The following is a 21,585-nucleotide window of genomic DNA, read 5'->3' on the forward strand; positions in this document are numbered from 1 at the left end:
AGAAGCTAGCCAGCCTCATGCCAACTTAATTGCTGTGTGGCATATGGAGAAGGTGCAGGACGCGGTAGTCGAATAGGTTACCAATCACAGCCACAAATGATGTGACGCTAGTGATGAACACGGAGACGTAGATGCATCAGATTGAGGATGACCGTCCAGTTCTGATCGACTTGGTGAATTACGTATCAGTATTTCCACTTTAGTGATCGGGGATGAGTGTGTGAGGCCTACGATTCTCAGCCCACTTTAACTTGAGGGACGAACAAAGAGGCGGTTGTCAAGGTCAACGGGTAGTGCATCCCATACCCTAACAAATGCGCTAAAAACTTCTGTATTCCTCCCTCCCCCCAAAAATTGTCCCCTTTAGACTTTCTAGAAGTTCCAGTTATTTCCTGCTCTCCGAATATTCGAGGATCTCACTCACCCACCCACTTTCTCCTGACTGGTTCTTACTAAGTGGAGATTGACTCCAGGTGTACTGACAACCACTCAAAGGTCAAGGTCAGACGGTTGCCATAATTACCCAAAATAGGGTTCACCAACATGCAGACTCAAGCGGTTAGCCCCTACTTTCTGCTTGTCAGTTCCGTACGTACTGACTAAAGCTCCCTGGCTTACTCACTACGGCAGCCTTCGCTGAAATCCTTACCCACTGACTATCCGGTTTGGTGGCGTCAAGAGGATCTGGGCGTCTCACCTCAGAGGTATTGGCGACTCAGTTCAAAACAAAAGCCCAGATACTGTACTTGGAAGACAAAATAACCTGTCTTCACTTTATCTCCGTTTTGTGTGGAAACACAGCAATAAGAGGTTGTCCGCTGACTGACTCGTGACAGGAATTGGTTTGTGCACTGCAATGTTCCCTCCAACGCATCCATACGCCCACGCACTACACAGCTCCTTCTCCTGAAACCTCTTCTAGCCTGGTGTGCATGAGTGTGGTTAGATTGGAGGCAAAGTTGTTTACTTGCCGAAGGTTAAACGACAATCATGGCTGACTGAGACATAAACCGAGGCAGCTACTCCCATGGAATTCAGAATTAGCATGCAATGGACAAAGGAACTGGACAACTGCTTCACCACTCGTTTATAACCAGAAATACAAAACTCAATCAATCAGATGTGAAGTGTTAAACAGAAATGAGAGGTAGGAAGGGTTAAATCAAAAAGTTCTCTACAAGGCAAAACCAAACTGGAAAGACGGCTAGAAAGACGGAGGGATAAGGCGCTAGACATTCCCTTTGGTGAGTAGTTGACGACGCAATCCAATCACAGCGGCATGAAGACGATACACAACGAGGCAACGCACCACAAGAGTTGTGAGGAGGACAACAGCAAGGCCGCAGAAGGAGAAAACAAGACGTGGCGCGAAGATCTTCCACACCATCAGATGGCGACGCAGAAGGAAGGCGCACAGCAGATGACCCGTGAACTGTGTATGTGGAGAGGGGAAGTGATAACCAAATACAATCATGGAGGGCACCTTGAAATAATCCCCTCGCTATAATATATCGTCCGTCACTAAACCATTTTCCATCGCAAGTCAGTCAGCAAGCAATCCCTTCCTGATGGTGCGTTTCTACAAAGAGTGTGAAGGAGGTGAAGAACAGATTGGCTGTCTTTCAAGCCTACTGCTAACGCACAACATCTTCCACCCATTTGCTTTGTGGCTTCTCACGTGATGTAGTGTCAATCATCAGTTTCTTCATCACTCAACCTAGACACGATTAAAAGGCTTGGACTTCATACATCCATCTCCGATTATTGGCATGTCAATGTCATCAGTATGTCCGGAAGGTCTAGCTCAACCTGATGCATCTGCGTCTCCGTGATGCATTACCGGATTCACATTAAACGTTGTGACTTTTTGGTTGTAGTCGGTACCATGCTCGACTAACCCATCCTGCATCTTCTCTACATGCTGTACAGCAACCAAGTTGCCATGATACTGGCTGGCTTCTGTTTCAAATTTGGGACCGAGGCGTATGGTAAACGAGGTGACCTCGGATTTCATCCGTCAGGTCCAATCCACATTTTACCGTATGGGTCTTCAAAGTCAGCAGAACACAGCAGAAAGCATAAGTGTTGGAAACAGTCACTACGATTATACGTGACTAGGATGAATGAATGACTCATAAACAGTTTCCACCATTCTTTCTTCACCGATCGGCCATCTGACTCGTCATGTCTCCTTACTCAAATACATAATTCAAATAACGGCATCAGTAAAGTCTAAATCATCAATCTGAAGACTTGAAATGAGCAGCGAAATAGATGTAACATTCACAAAGTGCGATGACTGCAAAAGTCGTACCAAACTGAAGTGAGCAATGAGGTATCGTCGAAACAGTCGATCAAAAGCCATCCGCAGAGCTTGGGAGCACCTCTCAGAGTGAATGGGCAGTAGTAGGAGTTTAGATTGTCCGACAGGACCCTTCGACAAACGATGGAGAGAAACAAGAAGGAGGAGAGGCAGCGCTGCAGTGACAAGGATCTGGGCAGCAAAGGTGTGAGCCAGCACGAGAGCAGCGGACAGGAAGGTAGAGGCAGCAGAGGCTACACGATCCCCCTCCAGCACCGCAAATGCCGCCTCCCAGGCAATCGATGGAAAGATGGGCTGATGGCCCAGGCAGTAGAAGCCGAATTCGCCCAGTAGGCAGGCGTAGATAGCTGCGGTCCAACCTGACGCTGCGTGCAGCTGTGATAGCACTTGGGCTAGAGTTGATAAGACTACTTTAGGAACAACAGTAGAGGTTAAGGTTCCCTTTCCCCTCTCATAAGTAAAGCAGGGAAAGAAGTGCCTACTGATGACGGATGGGTGCATGTACAGGCCTTCATGTCATTGGTGTTAAGATCCAAGAACAAATCATATAAGTGTCCAGAGAGGTCAAATGGATTTTAACTTACTCTGGGGATCGCGACTTGAAAGAACCATGACGGTTGCTGCCGTCTTCTGGGAAGATGGAAGGATGCGGGGACAGTGTAAAAGATAGAAGGGAGGAAAAAGAAGACAGATAAGGATGCCCAGACATGGCCACACGTAAGTGTCCCCGAGGAGAACGAGCAAGATGAGAAACGGTGTCATCACCAGTGCAGTGAAAAGCCACGCAGTATAGACGGTAGTCAGACCGGAGAGATAGACCTCGCCTCCTCCCCCTCGTCTACGTGTCTTAGACGGCTCCGCTGTCGACACCGTCGCCGTAACGAGAAGCGGACGATGGATGAGAGCAAGGAAAAGGGCTCCACCGAGCAAAAACAGCACGCGAGCGACGTTGATCCTCAAGGTGGCGCTAATGGTGGCATAATTTGATACTTTCACCCTTCTCTCGTGATATTAAAGGGGAACAGTTCCCAAGATTCATGAAAGAGCAATGTGCTAAACACACCACAACCCATTCAAGCAGGCATTCTTACTCCTTAACTCTAAAGTAGCATTGTTTCATGATCTGCTAAAGATATATACTAGAACTTCAGACCTGAAGAATTTACCATTACGAGTGGTGTCAGCATCACATATGTGTGACGTCCCGCTTGCAAGTAATGTTACATGGTTCTTATCAATTTACGGTAATTGCTTGTACAAAGTCGTGTCTTAAAAGGACTAGTCGAGTTTAAAATAAGCAGAACAGAGGCGAAACATTCTTGGCCTGAGGATCTGATATTAAGTAGTGCCCGAATTATTTGCTTCAATAAAACGTACAGAAACGTAGTTTCTAAGGCGACGAAGTGTGAAGAAGCGCAGTTGCCGCTATGCACCGAGGCAATGAGAACATCGAGGAGCCAGAGGAAGGAGAGTCCAAGAGTAGCGAAGGGCACAGCAGTAGAGAGAAGAAAACCAACCAGTCCGCCAACATGGAGATTGCCCCACGCGTTCAGACAGCGGCGGTGAACGACGAAAGCGATACCGAGGCCAGCGCTAGCCAAGAGAAGGCGAGGACCCGCAAGGCGTCGCAGTCGTTCACCTGACAGTGCCGAGAGGCGAGTAAGTAGCCACGCAAAGGTGAAAGTGACACTACCGTCACCATCGCTGGTGCCCAGAGTTACACACACAGAAGTGGCTGGGGACTCTTCCCGACACACCTCCAGGTATCGACCCGCCCAGAGAAGACCAATGCAAAGGAGCATGCTTGAACCGATCTCTGACCAGTGCCTAGTAGAACCCACCTAAAGGCAAGTAAGCAAGAGAGAAAGGGAGTCTTCAATGCAGCGTTCATCCTTAAAATGGCTTTACTGAATGAAACAAAACTACACCTATGACGTGGGTCATTTACGGGCTCGAACTCGTAAAAAATCTTGGAAAGTATCCACCTCCCATTTTGGAGGAGATTTTTAGTCACTTTAGTTGCTCGAATCAAAAAAAAAGATTCTACTCCACTTACAGCGAAAATACAGTTGATCGTAAGCACTGACTGCAGAAAATAGCCCAACACCCTGGCCTCTTGAATAACAAAACTGTTCGAACAGGAAGAGAGGACAACGAACACGATCATCACGCCAGAGACCAGAGTTCCAAAACTAATCGAGTGACTGTGCCGTCTAAGCCACAAAACGCCCAGCCAATAAGAAGCCAGTGCCAGTGGTAGAAGAGCGACCAGAGTTAGTTTTAAGAGGCCAAGGGCGGCGGCGCCCAGTGTGGTAAGGACGCAGAGAAATCCAGGATCACCGAGGTCATTATCGAAGGCCAGAAAAGCCAAGAGAGCATTAAGAGTGAGGAGGAAGCCGAGGGCGATGCGCCATACGTCCATGCGGGTCCAGTGGACGAGAAAGGTGGCCCGCAAAGCGCGCATCACTGCCAGGCACTCCTCAAGGGAGGAGGAAGAACAAGGCTGCGTAGAGTTTTGGGTGATTAGTCGGCTCATCTCCGTAGGGACAGTTACAAGACCAAATTGTTTGTGATACTCCTTTGCGTATGTGAATATCTACAAGGAGCATAGATAAAAGTAGGATGCGTTTGTGGAAAATTACAGGAGCACAAATTCTTTACTAAAACAAACAGCATAGCGATCCGCCTATTTGCTTTGTGGTTTCCATTACTTCCCTTCTCAAATATTGTGGATGTCAACTACAATAATTCACTGCTCAACACCCTAACAACCTTCATTTCAGGTGCCTTGAAGTAGCTTAATGGGGTTAGCTTCAGGAGTTCGTTTATAAGAGAGTGAACAGTGATACCACAGCCACTTATAATACATCGTTGTTCCACACAATTGTGCCCTATATTGCCATGGTAATGAAGTATTCTACCGACCTGCTTAAAGTTCTCATTCACTGGTCCGACGAGGTCGAAGTTAAACAGCTGTGTGACAACAATGCCCAGATTTGAGAAGGGAATCGGGGTGCCTGTGAGCGCTGCCAGAGTGGGCACGAGATTAACCTGCTCCACAGTGAGGAGAGGAACAACTTCACCTGAGGTGGCAGCGCTGGGGGCAGGAGCACGCAGGAAACCCCGCGGGGTGTAGGCAAAGAGAGCTGCATCGACCTCGGCATCGCTGTTGCCGCCATGATCACCTGTAGCGGTCATGCCGTGGTCACCAAAAGCGATGAGCAGGTCTGATTTTCGCAATTGGGGTAGCAGATGGCTGGAAGAACGATTGATCACACCACTAATGCAGCTAGCGCATTCACTACAAGCGTCATACATAGGCGATGCCTCATATCTTGCTTAAGCCTGCACATTACATACATATGGCGATGTTTGATTGAAGGAGAGTGAATTGGATTAGGACAAAAAGAGAAGGACGAAAACCAGTGCTTTTATAGCAGGGAACAAAACTAGGCAATTCAGAATTGTGTAGCTACGCGAGTTTATTAATCACTTGTACACGCCAGTACTCCAATATAGCGGAGTCGCATACAAACTTTGTGCTTCGGGTGTGCTAAGCTGATTTTCACCAGAGACCTCTGTTCTGAAGTCTTTATTTCTTTGATTTCCTTGTTTGGGATGGTTGCTGGTTCATGTTCACATACGGAGAAAAAACACAACAATGCAAGTTAACAGTATATGACCTCAAGATAAGGCCAGATCATCTACTGAGCAGTACCCAATAAAACCTAATCCAACCGCCAGCCAAGGGCCAATAGGTTATGGTCATCTTAGGACAGTTCCTCCATATACGCACACAGGAGATATCAAGGCAGAAATATCCAACCAGTTTAAATCAAACTCCCAAATAATGGAATTTCGCTTTACGACAATAGTAGCAAGCTGCCTTAACCACAAAATTGGGCAAGATCATTTTTAGCATGAATTTGAGGTCCGGTAATAGAACGCTGCACTAAAAGATACACATATACCTCAAAAATTTATCCAATTCAGCAAGCTTGCGATCCATCTCCGGATGTGAGCGGCCGAAGGTGTGTCCGCAGTGGTCAATGCCAAGCATGTGGCCGATTAACACATCACATTTGTCACGACTAATCTCTCGGAGAACGTACTCTTTAACAGCCGTATCCACTGTGTCCAAGTCCTTTATGTTGAAGGAAGGAAAGGGATAGCTTTCCAAAAACCTACGAAACATTGACAGTAAATGAAACAAGCACGTTGACATTCAGCTTACATAGGATACAAGGAAGGAAGTTAGAGCAAAATTGGTTAATAGTTGATTCAGTAACGACTGCTGTACCTAGAAATGTAACCTTTAATTTCATTATGGCTAGGGTCAGTTTTCGAAAAGGAGTACGTTTACATCACGAAGTTATGGAAACGATTTCATGAGGAAGTCATGGGCCCATCTAACTAGGTCACACCCACATATATGGCAATAACGGATAATTCCCGTTACATCTAAAAGATCTAATGTTAAAAACCAAAGCTGCGTTTTTCGGAGCAACAACAATTATGAGAAGGAAATAAACAGTTTACCTAGTCGTAACAACAATCATCAGGATCTGAGGTTTTAATCTGCCCAAGGACACCTTAATACTAGGATCCAATAAATGTGTGAAATCAGAAAACCGCGATACTTACCAATTCGGTACTAATTCCACCCAAACTTGGTCACCGGCAAAACATATCTTCTTACCGGTTAGTGCCCACTGTTTGAGTATGTTGTCTTCTTGGAGTTCGCTACCACCGAAATTACTTCCTGCATCGATAAACGTAGGCATACTGCCTGTGAGAAGAGCTTTAAGCCGTTGCATGGTGGTAGTTGGAGGATCGGCTATGAAGTGGGCGAGAAAGTGGTTTTTAGAATGGTTCTGTTGGTAAATGAGACTCCTTAAATAGGGCATTCGTGTTGTGCTGTCGACAGGAGGAAGTAGACCAGTGTAAAGGCCATCCACGAGAAGTAGAATTACTCGTTTAAACTCAGGTTGGGAGTGGTGGGATACGTCAGTGGTGTTGGTTAATTCAGAGCGAGTAAGGAGAAACCCACAGGAAAATATAAAGACGCCAAACACGGCTGAGAAGAAGCCCGAAATTACAAGATTGTTAATGCCTAGGCGGTGTTGCTTTCCCCTTTCGGAAGCCATCCTGCAAAGCATAATTTTCGGTTATGAGCCAAAGTGAGGAAATCCATACACTTTAACAGTAAACGACAAAACGAACAAAGAAGGCCAACTTGTACTCCGGATATGCACGTACCTAACAATTCAGTGAAGAAATCATCAAACAAATCTGGTGATAGGAAAGCAGAACAAGCAGCTTCAAGTAAATAACGCTAGATAGTAGATGCTCCTTTAGTACTATTACATATGTGAGATAGCTCATTAAGTCCCCCTCAGGGTTCAATTGTTAATATGCCGTTTCAAAGTCAGCAAACTAACTAACGAAAGTAACGTTGGAAAAACTGAAATTAATAATTGAGAGACCAAAAATACAGTTCACATATACAATCATATCAAAATTGTTACTATGTCTAACAAAACTCGACTTCATATACTGTTAAATAACTGAATGATTAAGACTGTGAGAAACAACATGACTCAAGGAAATAATAAATGCTACCGGTGAGCATGCCCTGAATAAAAAACCAGAGAATAAAAAAAGAAAAATAAGGTTTTCACGAGCATTCTGGATAACTTAAGACGTGACCTTACAAACTGAAGTTCATGTGAACGTCAAAGTAGAAATAGAACCAGACACTTACAAAATAATTACAGTTCACTAAACTATCCTATCAAAAACAGTTGCATTATTGCCAAACAGCAGTTGCAAATATTCGGTACTTCCGTGCAGTGCGGAAAATTTTGCAAGGTAGTAGCACGACGCAATCAAAGATTTCTCTGACAACATTGTTGATATCATACTACAAAAATTTAAGGGACGGACTATCCCGAATACTTGGTCACCTTTTCGTGCAGAAGACGGAGAATTCGTGGAAACGCATAAACTCAATTTATATGTTCAGTTCACTTACGTACCAAAAACTCTTTTTGTGCGAACGTTATTCTTCGTTTTAGGCTATTCGATTTCGGCGGTTCCCAGTCTTTATAAAACCTTTACGTGTTCATGCTTTGTTTTACAATATTTTACAAGCATTGCCTTTACAATGAATTTTCTGCTTTTTTAACAGATATTATGTATAGGGGGTGCATCTTGGGCACCTGTGGGCAGCTTGTTTAAATTACTGTTTGCGATTCCCACTCGTATGCGAGCGCTAGACCGTCAGTTTACGTACTTATCTCCCGTGGTATGCTGTCGATAGAAATCATTCAAGTTCCTAGTGGGATTTACTGCCAATGCAGTAAATGCCAATGTTTCTTCTACAATTTTTGCACTCTGTATTGCCGCTATGCGCTTCAATATAGCGCCACTTTGATTCCCCTTAGATAACAAATTAGTTCGTCATAGTTACTGATTGTTAGCATGCATTTTAAGTTAATTTGGAGCTCTCGCAGACCGGATGACTTGTATTGCCCTGTCACTTCCACAATGCATTCAATGCAGCTTTGAAGACTTTAAGTTTCTCTAAGCCGATAGTTGCATGCGTTTCATATATCTTGCTTTATGCATTTCAGTGATTCTTGTGCAGGGGTCTGACCCTTCTTTATTTGTTTTCTCAATTACTTTTTTACACACAGTTGTTTTGGACTAGACTTTGGTTTTTACTATTATCCCATTTGATTCTTCCGGTACTTATGATTTCGTCTTTCTAGATTCTAGTATGGCCATGGAAAACGCACCCATGAAAAATTGGGAACTCACTTTGTATGAAATGCAACGCAAGCCGCAGGAACCAGTCACTGATGGTACTAAAATAGCCGTTAGTCCTCGTAGTCTTCAGTCGGAGCTGATGTGTCCCATTTGCCTCGATATCCTCAAAGTCACCATGACTACCAAAGAATGCCTCCACCGATTTTGCTCGGACTGCATTGTCACTGCTTTAAGAAACGGCAATAAGGAGTGTCCAACGTGCCGAAAAAAACTGGTGTCAAAACGCTCTCTTCGACGTGATCCCAATTTTGATGCACTCATTGCAAAAATCTATCCTGATCGAGAGGTGAGATTTCTTCCACTCCCAAACCTACATACGGTTACTAGGAGTACGAAGCGCATCAGAATAGAGTTCTGGCCAAGTTGAATAAACAACAGTTTAACGGGAGAGCATCCTTGCACGAAAGTGGTCAATCACTTCACAGCTCCAATGATATCGATTCTGCACGGTATCGAAATCGACGATCCACTGGAAATAATGGATTCGCAACGGCCGACTCCGTTATTAGTGAAGATGATGCCGCTTCAATAGTGAGTTCTGGGGATCCTTGAGTTTGTTCAAACATTTATATTTCTTTTTTTGGAGGGGAGAATGGTTGAATGTTCCTGCTCCCATATTTTTTGTACATTCCGGTTAGACAATTTCGAACAGGTTCTGATAAACCTGTTCAAAAATTTGAGTGAATTAGGCTCACTAGAACTTTAATGTTTAGGCCTTATGATCTCACTTTCCGTGTCTGTAGACGGGCAGCCTGAATCAACGAGCGTCGCGAGTCAATTCAGACGCAGAAAGCGGAACAATTGAGACCACATCAGTGGGTGGAGCAAGTTCTGTCGACTTTGGGCACCCACACCAACAGTCCCATAACCAGCGGACGCGTACTTCCAGTAACAACGCCACTCCCACCTCAACCACCACCGTGATCCCCGAGGTCGAGTTGATGCTCCGTCCCTTGCCACCGCAGCATCGGAGAGGCATCATCCCTACCTCCTTCGCTGTCTCCCTTGACGGCACCGGGGTGGAGTGTCATGGCAACCAGACTAAATCAGAAGATGGGGGACACGGCACCGCTGCCTCCAGTCCCCATGGAACCACCTCCGAAATGGGCTCGGAGGAATCACTGTTGGCTCCCGCAGTCAAGTACATAAAGGTGCCATCGAACGCCACAGGTAGACCGCACCAGCCATCTTTTTTATGAACCTAAACTAACGTTGAGTTTTAATTTATACGTTATTTTAGTTGACCACTTGGGAAGGTTCTTGTCGATTCGTTTTAATCTGCAACGAGTGCACAAAGATGTTATGGGTGAGTACACCCCATTATATTACCTAATGTCGCTTGTCTCTGTTCTCTTCCTTCCTCTCACGTTTGATCATAACGATGGTTCCCATTGTTGTTCTGTTATCCAGATAGAAAGACAACAAGTTATTTGACCTATGGCCTCTATTTAGAGGCAATTTAAGCTGACATCTCATGTAAATGCTCTCGAAACCCCTTACCACCATGTCGATTAGCAGCCTGGATGCCTTTTCTCTTGCAGAAAATGACCCGTATTTCACCCTCTTTTACTATAATGAGGCCTCGGGCGAGTATGTTCACCTACAGCCAAGTATGACAATAGATGAAATCAGTCGAAATTACTGGAGTGGACTGAATAGTCTGAGCCTCTACTACGTCCGAGAACAATCCCAACACCACCCGTAATGGCACTGCTACTGCTGCCAATGATGATGGTGATGATGCACGCGAAATTGCCTTCGCAGTCGCGCACAAACCCATCTCGTTCCCGACTGGTCTAATCCCAACGGTTCTCTTGTCCCTGTACATACATGCAAACTTTGTTCTTCCTTGTTTGTCACATTGGAACCGCCAGGTTTTTGGTCTTACACTTGTGTGTTAGATTTCTCTCCTCTCTAATGCCGATTTATCAAATCCAGTGACCAATTTCTATTCATGGTAACGACTGCTGCGATCCCTCCACGCAAGTGGTATTTGAGAATCGCAAATAGTACTAAACACTGTGATTAGTAAAAATACCGCGCATTTACGATGCCACTCTCAAAAATTAGGTTGTGTATCATGATATACGGAGTTTGCGGCAGTGCGGTCAGTTCATTGAACGCCTGCTCCAATTTTATCCGCAAGGTGGTCGTCTCGGTGTCTTCGCGTGGCGCTAAGCAGAGGTGCCACCCTAAGTCGGAATTTAACTAACCAAGTTGGGGCATTGGGCTTCAATGGGGTCTAGTTCCACGCCTCTGAGGCAAATCCTCTTCATAGGTTTACGATATGCAGTTGCCAATCCAAAGTTGGCTCGGCTGAAGCATTTGTAAGTGGTGCGCAATGCGACTGGAAGAGGGAATTCAAGCAGTTCAAGAACTTCGGACGGTTAAATACTCACGATCAAGGTGGTGACTTGCCCCCAACTTCGTGGTTCCCGCAGGTGGTGGCTGTCTAGGGGACGCGAGGTACGGGAGGCGCCCAGCTTAAAACGGGGGGTGGATGGAGCTTACCACCCATCATGTTTCCCACGCACACAAAACGGCGCTGTCAGGCTGTCCACACACCAAGTGTGTATGTGTATATATCACACAGAGAAAAAGGCATACAAAACTAGGGGAAAAAAGCTGCTACACTATGGGGATTATACTTACAGCGTTCAACATAAAAGTAATCATTTGGACGGGATTAATATATACATAAAGGAGTTCGGTGACCGAGGGGGAGGGAAATAGGGCTCAGTTAGGATTGTTGGTAGGTAAAGTAGGCGGTCTCTGGATGACCAACGTCACCGATGCTGGCCGCCTTACAATTGACGTCTTCTGTGATGGAGAGGGGAAATTGATGCACTACCACGTTGTTTGTATCCAGGCTCTCGCCTAAGCTGGTAGTTAACACTGTATAACCTCGATCTATGGTGGAGACAGGAAAGATAGACCGGGGAAGAATTAGAACCGTTCAGAGTAGTCTGGGCGTTTGCTTAAGTATTCACCTAACACATGCCTTGTTAAATTACTGTTCCCACAGCCAACTTTCTACTTCCCAGAAAATAAAAGAGCGTGTCGTGTTCAAAAAGCCTTCTCGTTTGTTCTCACGACAAGAGTACGGAAAACAGCAACAGCAAGCAATATAACTACCACTAGCTTGCTACGCTTTCCACTTTTATAGTACCAGACATAGCCAAACTTGCCATCTCATCTCCTTCCCAAAGGACTTTTCTGCTTCCCATTTGTTCGAGTGATTATCGACTGCTTGTGTCAGGAATTGGTAAACATAATCATTTGAAGTAATGCTATCAAAAGAAGAAGAAGACAGTATCCCTCCCCTCCCATCCTCGGGTGCAAGTCTTGCATTACGTATTAGGAGGGAAAATACGAAATCCCAAACCAATGCTGTGATGACTCTTTCTGAAAAAGGGGTATTACTACACATCTTCGCGGCGTATTGCAACTACTGTTTGACTCTAAGCAAATAGTTCACGGTGAATAATTGCGTCCACAAATCATCACCACCCCTCACAAACAAAGCGAGCACAGTCTTGTGTAGAAGCCCAACGATGCATCCAGTGGCTCAACAAAAGACACAGCACAAAAGTCATTTCTCATCACAAGTAAAAACAGCACGCTTTCAAGAGAAGAAGACCTTCCAGACTATCACGGATGATTCACTATCAGGACCACATCCTTTACACCGTTTCCAGGTGTCGGGTTGTGCTATGCAAATACTTCTGTTTCAACTTTCCAATGGCGCTAACCTCGGCACGTAAAGGCGACAAACCTAGAACCACCTACATCAGGTTCGACCAACAGGTTAGGTGAGAGGAAGTTTGAAGGGGTGAGGGTGTAATGAAGGATACCAACCGACAGAATGACACAATTCTAGCCATTTGTAAGTCAATGTAACAAACTACACCGAACACCGCACAAACCTTCTGCATCACCACTGCTTTCCTTTCAACAAAAACATTTTACACAGCGTACAAATTGAAAATGCAGTCAAAGGTTAGGGATAGATGACGTTGACACCTAGCAGGTCAGAATGCCCAAGGACACAAGCTTCGGAAGTACACAACACTTACCGTATTCAGTGTTGAGAGTCTGCTCTCCACCCAAGTCCTCTGATCGAAGCAGTGGCTCAGCTGCATTGTGAGGAAAGAAAAGTGAGGAGCTTACACCCGATACAAACCATCAAATCGTGAAATTCTTATTATGTGATAAATCAAAGCACACATACCTCCATTTTCCATGTCAAGAGCAATTATCTGGTTTTCGCCGTTGCCTGTTGGGAATGTAAGGAAAACAAGAGGATCGGACATAAAGCCGCGATGATAAATTACTATTTTCCCCATAAAGAAATGATTCAGTTGAAAATTAAGTTACTTGTCCACAAAGCGCTAAGAAGCCGGGAAGGTTGTAGCTTTCAAAGGCTAGTTAAGACCTCCTATGGTAGTCAATTCCGAGGGAAGTCGATACCTCGGCGACTTTTTATTCACTCTTCTGTGAAGCAAAGCAGAACAGACACTCCGAAGCATTCGTGATCAGCAGTGCTGATTATACGGTTTCGTTCTCTCATGAGATCTTGATCTCAAAAATAACTCTTCCTCGTGGAAGACCATAGCCTAAGCCACTACCGTTAAATGGCTACAACCCAAAATACAAATGAAATACCAACGATCCTGACTGGTCAGAAATAAACCCGTGTGATAGAGAGGCCCGAATGATCCCACTTACGTTAAACAAGGAACTATCCGTCATCCTCGATGCCACAAATGTAAGTGTGAGTCGCATCCATGCATAGCAATGACAGGAAACAAGAAAACCAACTCATCGTTGCCAGTCACGGAAAGTTCGAATCCGCGATGGTTACTGACTAAGGCTAACAGTACTAAGAAACTTGCCGATTGTATATTCGATGGTTAAAACGCAACAAAATACGAGACGTTAGCATTGGAGCCCACTTTTAGCTTATCGTAAAATTACTTAGCTGTTTCAGGGCTGAGATGATAAGTGGAAATTAGGGAGCATACCAAGAGGAGCTGTACCGAAGGCGCTAGACTCCGAGCTCTGGAAGGCGACCGCGGTCTGGGTAAATGCGCCACCCCCACCACAACTACCATCAAGATGAATGGGCTCGTAGACAGGATTCCCATCAGCACCTAAACTGGTGACTGGAAATGCAACATTCTCGGCAAAGTACAGTTGATTTCCTATCAGGTAGACCTCTTTTACATCCCCATTGCCACCAAAAATGGCAACTTCTGTTGGCTCAACTGGGCTGCCCGACAACCGATGCGCTGAGATGATTGACTGGTTTTGGATCTGAGTTTTCGATGGTGATAAGGCCTGTATCAACTTCGGCATTGTAACTAAAATGTGGAGAGAATAAAACAAGCCCTCTCAATACACGTGATTTTTCAGTCATCTTTTATAAGTAAAAGCAATGAGCTATAAATTAGTTCATTAAGGAGAAAAAAGTTAATGGATTTCACTGCCTGAAACGCCTTACATGCGCAAAGCAATTTGACCACCCGTATTCGAACTCACATGGATTGGGAGTGACAAGGCGCCCATTAATGCGAATTCGTTTGGGTTTATCTGCAAAGGAAGGCAAGCCCTACGTGACCATTACTACCAAGGCGTAACTAATGCGTGTAATTAATGAGAACTTGCCTGTGTGAAAACGCCAAACATGATCATTCAGGACCTGCTTAATGGCGTACCTTCGACCACATTCATTACATTTGAAGGGGAGGATAGCTAAAGTGACAAACAAAACCACGTAGTTATACTCACATTGCAAGCTATAGAGAATACTACATCTGCCTCTAAAAGTTGAGTGCACAAACGCCTCAAGAATAAGGAACTAACCCTTATGATGATTGACAAGATGCGATGCAAGCTGCGAGTGCAAGAAGAAGCGTCGCCCACATTCATTGCAGGAGTATGTTTTAAAACCTGTAACCAGTAGGCAAATTATTTATACGTGGTTAGCATTAGGAAGAAGCAAAGAACATGAAAGGCGTGGCAAATACTCACGATTATGAACACAATCTATGTGTTTCCGTAGATCACACCGAGCGTAGAAGGAACGATCACAGAGATTGCACGAATAGCGTTTCATCTCTGAGAAAACAAAAGATAGGAAAAATCAAACCAGTGTCACAGATATGTGATACTTATTTCTTATCAGTTTATGGTACCTACTGGTTGCACTAGCTCGCCTCACAAATAGACACCCAAAGCTTAAAAGTATAAATGAGCATGCACCCGACCCGGGGAGAATTATAGTTTCTTGAGCAGTAGTGCTCCAGGTTCTTACACGGAAGCCAGAAATGGATTGCCCCTAAAGAAAGCAAATGAAGCATTGCGTGTGAAAGGAACTCACTATGGTGAATGGCTTCAATGTGAGTTTTCAGTGATTTCTTGGTATGAAGAGCCTTCTTGCAAAGGGGACATATATCCACACGGCTTGCTGTAAATACACAGACAAGCATTTGGTTAAAAAAGGGCTTATTTACACAGCAATCAGGCAAAGATAGCCAGTAGGGCCAACTTACCTTCAAAGAAGTCTATGCTGATGGATTTCTTTTGCCCTTTCAATTCATCACCTGTAGCTAAATAAAGAAAATTTTACCGACAGAGGCTCTGTTCCCATTGGTTAAGCACTAGGTTTTAGCTAATAATTTCGTCGTATGAAGCGGAACAAAGGTAAGAGAGGCCTAAAAAGTGCCCATACTTCTACTAACCTAACCAGGAATCACAAAGGCGGAAGAGTTAGGAAGCGGTCGTAACTGAGCGTGCCACATGCATACTTGTGCCTGCTAGGTTAGCTGCTGTTGCTGTTTGGCGCGACACCCGTCAGTTGTGGATGTCTACAGCAGAGGGAGTGACTGAGTGCACCGACAGCATGGTGCGTGGACTTAGAGCCATTTAAGTAAGCGCCTAGGTAGGTGACAGAGGGACATAAACGTAACCGCTAGCCGCACCACTCCGGTGTCAAGATCACAGAGACCAAATGAGTCCGCAAAGCAGACCAGGAACCGCTCAAACTCCACTTCATCGATTGGACTTTCTACTCAATTATTAAAAGTGATAAGGCAGCTAAACCCAAGGAATTGTCAGCAAACACAAATCTTACTACAAGAGCTGCACGGTGGCGCACATGATTAACACATTCTCCCAAAACATTGTGCTTTTTGGCGTGTAAATGAAATGTCCTATCTACTAATCTACGCCTTAGGAGAACCGAAATCCAATCTACCTTCATCAGTTTCACCTGGATTTTCGTACCCTCCCGCCAGTTCATATTCATAATCCATTACATTGCTTCGTCCAGCTGAAACAAAACAGCAAAAGCTAAGTGATCGGACCATTGGAAAAGTGCCATAGCGATTAAAATCCAAACGCATAAAGCAGGTGTTGAACTAGTCGTATGGGGTAGTTTACCACATTTAAGTTGCTTTTTGTTGTTTTGCCTTTGTAAAAACAATAGTGAAATCAACTGCACAAAGTTTGTATTTTTTTAAAACGGAATTAAGGCTTCTACATACAGACAAGCGTGGAGGGTTCATTACATTCAGGGTTATTTAAACTACTGTCTTCCTCGGTTCCATTTGGTACGTCCGCAGCAGTCTCAATTGCTCTGGTCTCTGGTTCCGCCACTGCCTCTGCCGTCTTCGCCTCGGCTTCAGCTGATACATAAAAATGGGAGACATTTATAAAAGCAGAACGGGAAAAGTAAATGGCATTATAAGTAGCAACTAAAGTTAAGCTAATAATACCATGATCAAAATGTTTCGGGAATAGCTCAAGAGGAAGAAAGTTGTACTATTTCACCGATAGCTAGCGGCATTCTGCCCACTTGTCAACATCTACGGCTCCAATTGAGCAATAAGGGAGCAGTGAACTCTTGACACGTACCAATTAACCAATTACATAAAAATGTGACAGAAATAGAAATTAACATGATAATGATCGACGACAAGCACACTGTTATTCGCCTCCGAATGACCGAGTTGTCAGCGTTTAAAATCATTTAGGAATTTGTATCTTTAGTACAAAAGGGAGTATTTAATCTAGGAGATGTTAAATAGTGGGTTTTGTGCATTTCCTGCACAGCTGTGGGAACTTCTTGTTAAATGAAAAACGTACTCGAAAAACTCACCGATAAGGCGCTTCTGCCTGTCGCATTCCTCTTGCAGTGTGGTTTTCTCCGCTCGAAAATCATTGCGCATTGCAAATACAGATCCGGAACCATCACCTGAGCGCAAAGGAGCCAGATTAAATGAAAACTTCTAGATGATAGAAATTAACAATCTTTATAGAAAATTCAAACACACCAACGTGTTCTCGACGAATGTGTTGCCGAAGAAACTTCTTCCATCCAAACACCTTTCCACATTGCTCGCATTTGTACAAGGTTTCACCTGAAAGAAAAATTGTACACTTTTATCACTTAGCTTACCCTCAGAGACTCGAAAAATGGCAAATAAAATTCGCCGAGCAAGACTCACTTTGATGAACCTTTTCCATGTGGTCTCGCCATTCCTGAAGCTCGTCAAAGCCAGTCTCACACTCAGGGCATGTAAACATTGACGGCTCTAAAAACGCAAGAGAATAACCACGATTGATGAAATGAAACCAAACTAATTACGATGAAAAAAAAATCACTCACTTAAGTGGGTTGACTCTAAATGCTCAAATACCTCCTGCGTACTGAGAAAACGTTGTCCGCAGATGTAGCATCTGGTTCTGGGAAACGCTTGTGTGAAAGATGCAATTGGATTATGAGAAAGGTGATTAAGAGGGATTGGAAACATGTAACCAAAGTGACAACTGTGATCGTTAAAGATGGGAAGCGGAGTCCTGGTGTTGGTTAGCACTACGACTTACCTCGGTGACGCTCGTTCATGTGCTTACTCATCTCGGCAAGTGGGAAAATGGAGAGGCACACCAAGCACCTGCATTCATTTTCGCGCAATTCTATAGGGGGTAAATATAAAGATGATGTAGGGTGTAGTTCCAGCTGAGAGAGCCATGTAATGATTTGGCAGAAAAAATTACCCCGTGAATCCAAATCGACATTTGCATTGTTAAGGAAGGCACCATCGACTCGGCATTCTTCTCGTGAAGGAGGACTGTCGCCTGCACGGTCGATGGGAGGGGGTAAAAAAGGCGTTCGGACAAATGGAGCAAGTGAGTTTATTCCAAGGCTTACATTGATGGAGACTTCGTAAATGCCTGACGAGTTTGAGGTAGTAGTAATAGCCCTTGTCGCACTCGGGACATTTGTAGTTATAAATGCCTAGAAAATTGACAAGAACTGGTAGTCTCAAGACGACTAATGAAGTGTTATCAAGGAGTTGTTAAAATTACCATAATGTGCCGTTTTTATGTGTATGCGTGCATTGTCAGCCGTTGGGAAGAACTTCCCGCAAATGTAACACTGATCCTTTGGGAAGCCTGCAATAAATCACCAAAATGCACTGTTAGTAATGGGGTTTCCAACCACTTAGGATATCAAAAGATCCAAGGGGTAAATTATCAAACGGAATGGGAAATGCACAATCGTGGAAAGGGGATGACAAAAAGGAAAAAGGGAGCACTTACGCCTGTGAATTTGCCGCACATGAGCTTCAAGGGTTGTGGGAAGGAAGGATTTACCGCATGCAAAACACGCCATTGAGTCACCTGCAGGTTTGAATTGTGATAAATCACAATAAAATTACAGAACAATGCCTCCTTCAGGAAAGGGAGAGCGTAAGTAATCTGCATTAAAAGTAGTTACCAGTTGCACTGAAGAACAAGTAAGTACATTAAGCATGAACGGCCGAAAACAAGGTTGAGAAGCTACCCCATGGATAAAACGAATTGAGTTGCTCAAACTTCAATAACGAAAAACCCTGCTATTTGCACAAAAAGTTGCGATTCTAGTAGGACATGCATAAATAAGTCCGGCTTACCCGAACGTCGAACCCCTACGAAAAAATTTTTAAAAAGGTAAGACGTTTTGAAGGATGAATTGAAACCAGTTATAGAATATTAATGTTTACCTCTTTCTCTTTGATCCCCAGATGAATCTACAATAGCAATTTATCATCGTCAACCTCACACAGAAGCCCAAACTTCAAAGCAACAAAGGGAATTACATATAGGAGACAATGTTACCTTCATCGTAAGTGACATTCATATCTGAAATCAGAATAATTAAACGTCAATGATCGGCTATTTTACAAGTCGGATTACCATTAAAGTTTTACTAGTGAACCGATTTAATTATTTATAGGTAGGGAGCAGTCAAACATCCACTGATATGGCATATTGTGGCCAAGAGCACTTACATATTTGACTAAATGTCTGCGTTTTATAACTGATAACATGGCAAAGGGCGTACACAAATGTAGAGGCATGACGGAGGCACTAGAGACTAGTTTTTTCCCTCGATAACGATTTAGCTTGGAGCAAAACGACATATTGACCATTAGGTGGATAAAAACACAAAAAATATATACCTGTGTCCTCATCTTCTGTTGGTCTGGAAGTGTCAACTAGAAAAAGGCAAAAATGAAAACATTTAAAGGCGATGTCGTTGAATTATTGTAAATGAGCAGAAATCACTAATGGACTCACAGAAACTTTCATAGTCATCAAATCCGCGGGGAATTTTGCGCTGCCTCTTCTCGTACAACGGCCGAGGAGAAGTTAGGAGCAGTAGTTCCGACCTGTTTCGCCTTCTGTAGGGTCGTCTCTTCCTGGGCTCGGATGAAGAGGAGGAGGAGACGGTCTTGGCAATTTTCAGCCGCCTTCGTCGCCGCCCCCAGCGGCGTCGATGCAGGGGCTTAGAGGGTGAGGACTCCTCGAGGGATTCGGGTTTTAGGACATCCTCCGCCTCCTCCTTCCCCATCTCGCTGACCTCTACGAGGGCACTTTGAGCCGCCTTCAGGCGAGCGCTATTCTCCTGAAGTCGCGTCTCCTCGCGGTAGAAACCGTCAATCATGTTGGCGTCTCTGGAGAGATCTACCCACAGTATTTTCGAAGCCGAGTCTAATAAAAAAAATTAAATCAGGCTCTAATGTTAATGTTGACAACGATTCTAACCAGGAGAAATAAGGTAGTGCTTAAAAATGTCAAAAGACGGCACCATGTATTATGTATTAAACGGAATAACTTAACTACCACCAAGCTCTATAACCCTTACAAAATGAGAATTTGACTATAAATACAATCTTTATTTCAAATGTATTAAACAAGCTTTCCAATAGCCTAACTAAGTAGTACTTTCTGTGGTGATAGAAAATCACTGCACTAGCAAGAATCGGTTCGATAGCACTGATAATGACAAGAATATTTGATGCTTCGAGCAGCAACTTTTCTTGGCATGGCAATAAACACAAGCTATATAGTGTAGGTTATATGCGAACCCCTTTCGCTGTAAGCTCCATGAAATTCCCTCAGAGATGACAATAAAACTAGAGAGCTATTAAGATGGCCACAAAAAAATAGATAGCCAAAAGCCAACTGGAAAACAAGCAACTTCAAATATACGACGACTGTAACTCAAAAATCCAGATTTCCCAAATAACACTGGTAATAGTTGCTAGAAAAGCTATAAAATGTTGTAAAATACGTGAAAACGTGCAAGAAACTAATATGTGCTAGTAAGCGCACTAAAATAAATAACACAAAAGCCAATTCAATTTGGGAGTTCGCGAATCGTTATCCAGAGATCAGCAATACACGAAAGCACCAACGTATAACGACGGGTTCGATATCAAAACGCTGGTAAAAAGGTGCATACTTTAAAAACAATAAACCTAAAAGAGTTTCTCTCTACATAAACTAATGTGAACAGACTGTTAAAGCACAACTTCCGACCGTTAAAACTAGAACAGCCTTTGAGGTACAAAACAAGACAGTCCAAATTTAACTGCAAAATATTGGCAAGCACACGCCTTACAAATGCTTGCATAAGCAGAGGGCGACTAATCAATAACAAATCAGAAGCTTATACTCAGGTCTAAAACACTTATGGACCTTAAGCCAGTCAAAGTCGCCAACAAACATGTGCTGGCACTTAAATCTCAAAGATCGTATTCACGGTTTTAAAGCAATAGGAAAACACAATGATAGGAAAAAAAACCATACTGCCAATACATGTTCTCATTACAGCTGTACACGTACTTTTCCGATTTCCTTCGGACATTTAAAACAAAAACAGGGGCTTCCAAAACATGCGCGCTATGCAGGCCCAGTTCGGTTAATCAAATCATTTTTTCGGACCTAGAAAATGTGCGTTATTCATAAAACATGTAAAAGTCTCAAAAGTGTTACATTTCATTTTTTTACCTTTCGTAAGCCGTAAAGTTCTATCTTTTTGCTATTTATTAGATTTTCCCCGTTTCACAGTGTTGACTGTAGTAAATATGCATAACGTA

The 21,585-nt window shown here is 43.8% G+C and overlaps 3 protein-coding genes across 3 annotated transcripts; 1 reads left to right on the forward strand and 2 right to left on the reverse strand. All coding sequences in view use genetic code 11, as the record gives it.

Moving 5' to 3' along the window:
- Nucleotides 1-1,228: 1,228 nt before the first annotated feature.
- EGR_07029 (GPI ethanolamine phosphate transferase 3) lies at nucleotides 1,229-7,470 on the reverse strand (the record flags this gene model as incomplete). Its single annotated transcript, XM_024496278.1, has 8 exons — nucleotides 1,229-1,432; nucleotides 2,315-2,715; nucleotides 2,908-3,290; nucleotides 3,701-4,164; nucleotides 4,380-4,919; nucleotides 5,249-5,624; nucleotides 6,295-6,507; nucleotides 6,968-7,470. 8 exons carry the CDS (start codon nucleotides 7,468-7,470, stop codon nucleotides 1,229-1,231), a joined length of 3,084 nt encoding a protein of 1,027 aa, XP_024349305.1.
- Nucleotides 7,471-9,104: 1,634 nt separating this feature from the next.
- EGR_07030 (E3 ubiquitin-protein ligase RING2) lies at nucleotides 9,105-10,859 on the forward strand (the record flags this gene model as incomplete). The annotated part of the gene is made up of 5 exons (XM_024496279.1): nucleotides 9,105-9,440; nucleotides 9,482-9,685; nucleotides 9,898-10,324; nucleotides 10,395-10,460; nucleotides 10,696-10,859. 5 exons carry the CDS (start codon nucleotides 9,105-9,107, stop codon nucleotides 10,857-10,859), a joined length of 1,197 nt encoding a protein of 398 aa, XP_024349306.1.
- A 1,035-nt stretch (nucleotides 10,860-11,894) lies between these two features.
- EGR_07031 (Zinc finger protein 600) lies at nucleotides 11,895-21,353 on the reverse strand (the record flags this gene model as incomplete). Its single annotated transcript, XM_024496280.1, has 24 exons — nucleotides 11,895-12,064; nucleotides 13,231-13,290; nucleotides 13,386-13,430; nucleotides 14,179-14,517; nucleotides 14,696-14,746; nucleotides 14,834-14,908; nucleotides 15,020-15,106; nucleotides 15,188-15,274; nucleotides 15,537-15,623; nucleotides 15,709-15,765; nucleotides 16,413-16,487; nucleotides 16,702-16,842; nucleotides 17,316-17,411; nucleotides 17,491-17,577; nucleotides 17,665-17,751; nucleotides 17,826-17,912; nucleotides 18,044-18,133; nucleotides 18,215-18,295; nucleotides 18,369-18,455; nucleotides 18,527-18,613; nucleotides 18,761-18,841; nucleotides 19,663-19,698; nucleotides 19,781-20,194; nucleotides 21,332-21,353. The coding sequence occupies 24 exons, from the start codon at nucleotides 21,351-21,353 to the stop codon at nucleotides 11,895-11,897; spliced, it is 2,529 nt and encodes an 842-aa protein (XP_024349307.1).
- Between the last annotated feature and the right edge of the window lie 232 nt (nucleotides 21,354-21,585).

The sequence above is a fragment of the Echinococcus granulosus genome (assembly GCF_000524195.1).
Source record: "Echinococcus granulosus chromosome Unknown EG_S00068, whole genome shotgun sequence".
Taxonomy (NCBI): domain Eukaryota; kingdom Metazoa; phylum Platyhelminthes; class Cestoda; order Cyclophyllidea; family Taeniidae; genus Echinococcus; species Echinococcus granulosus.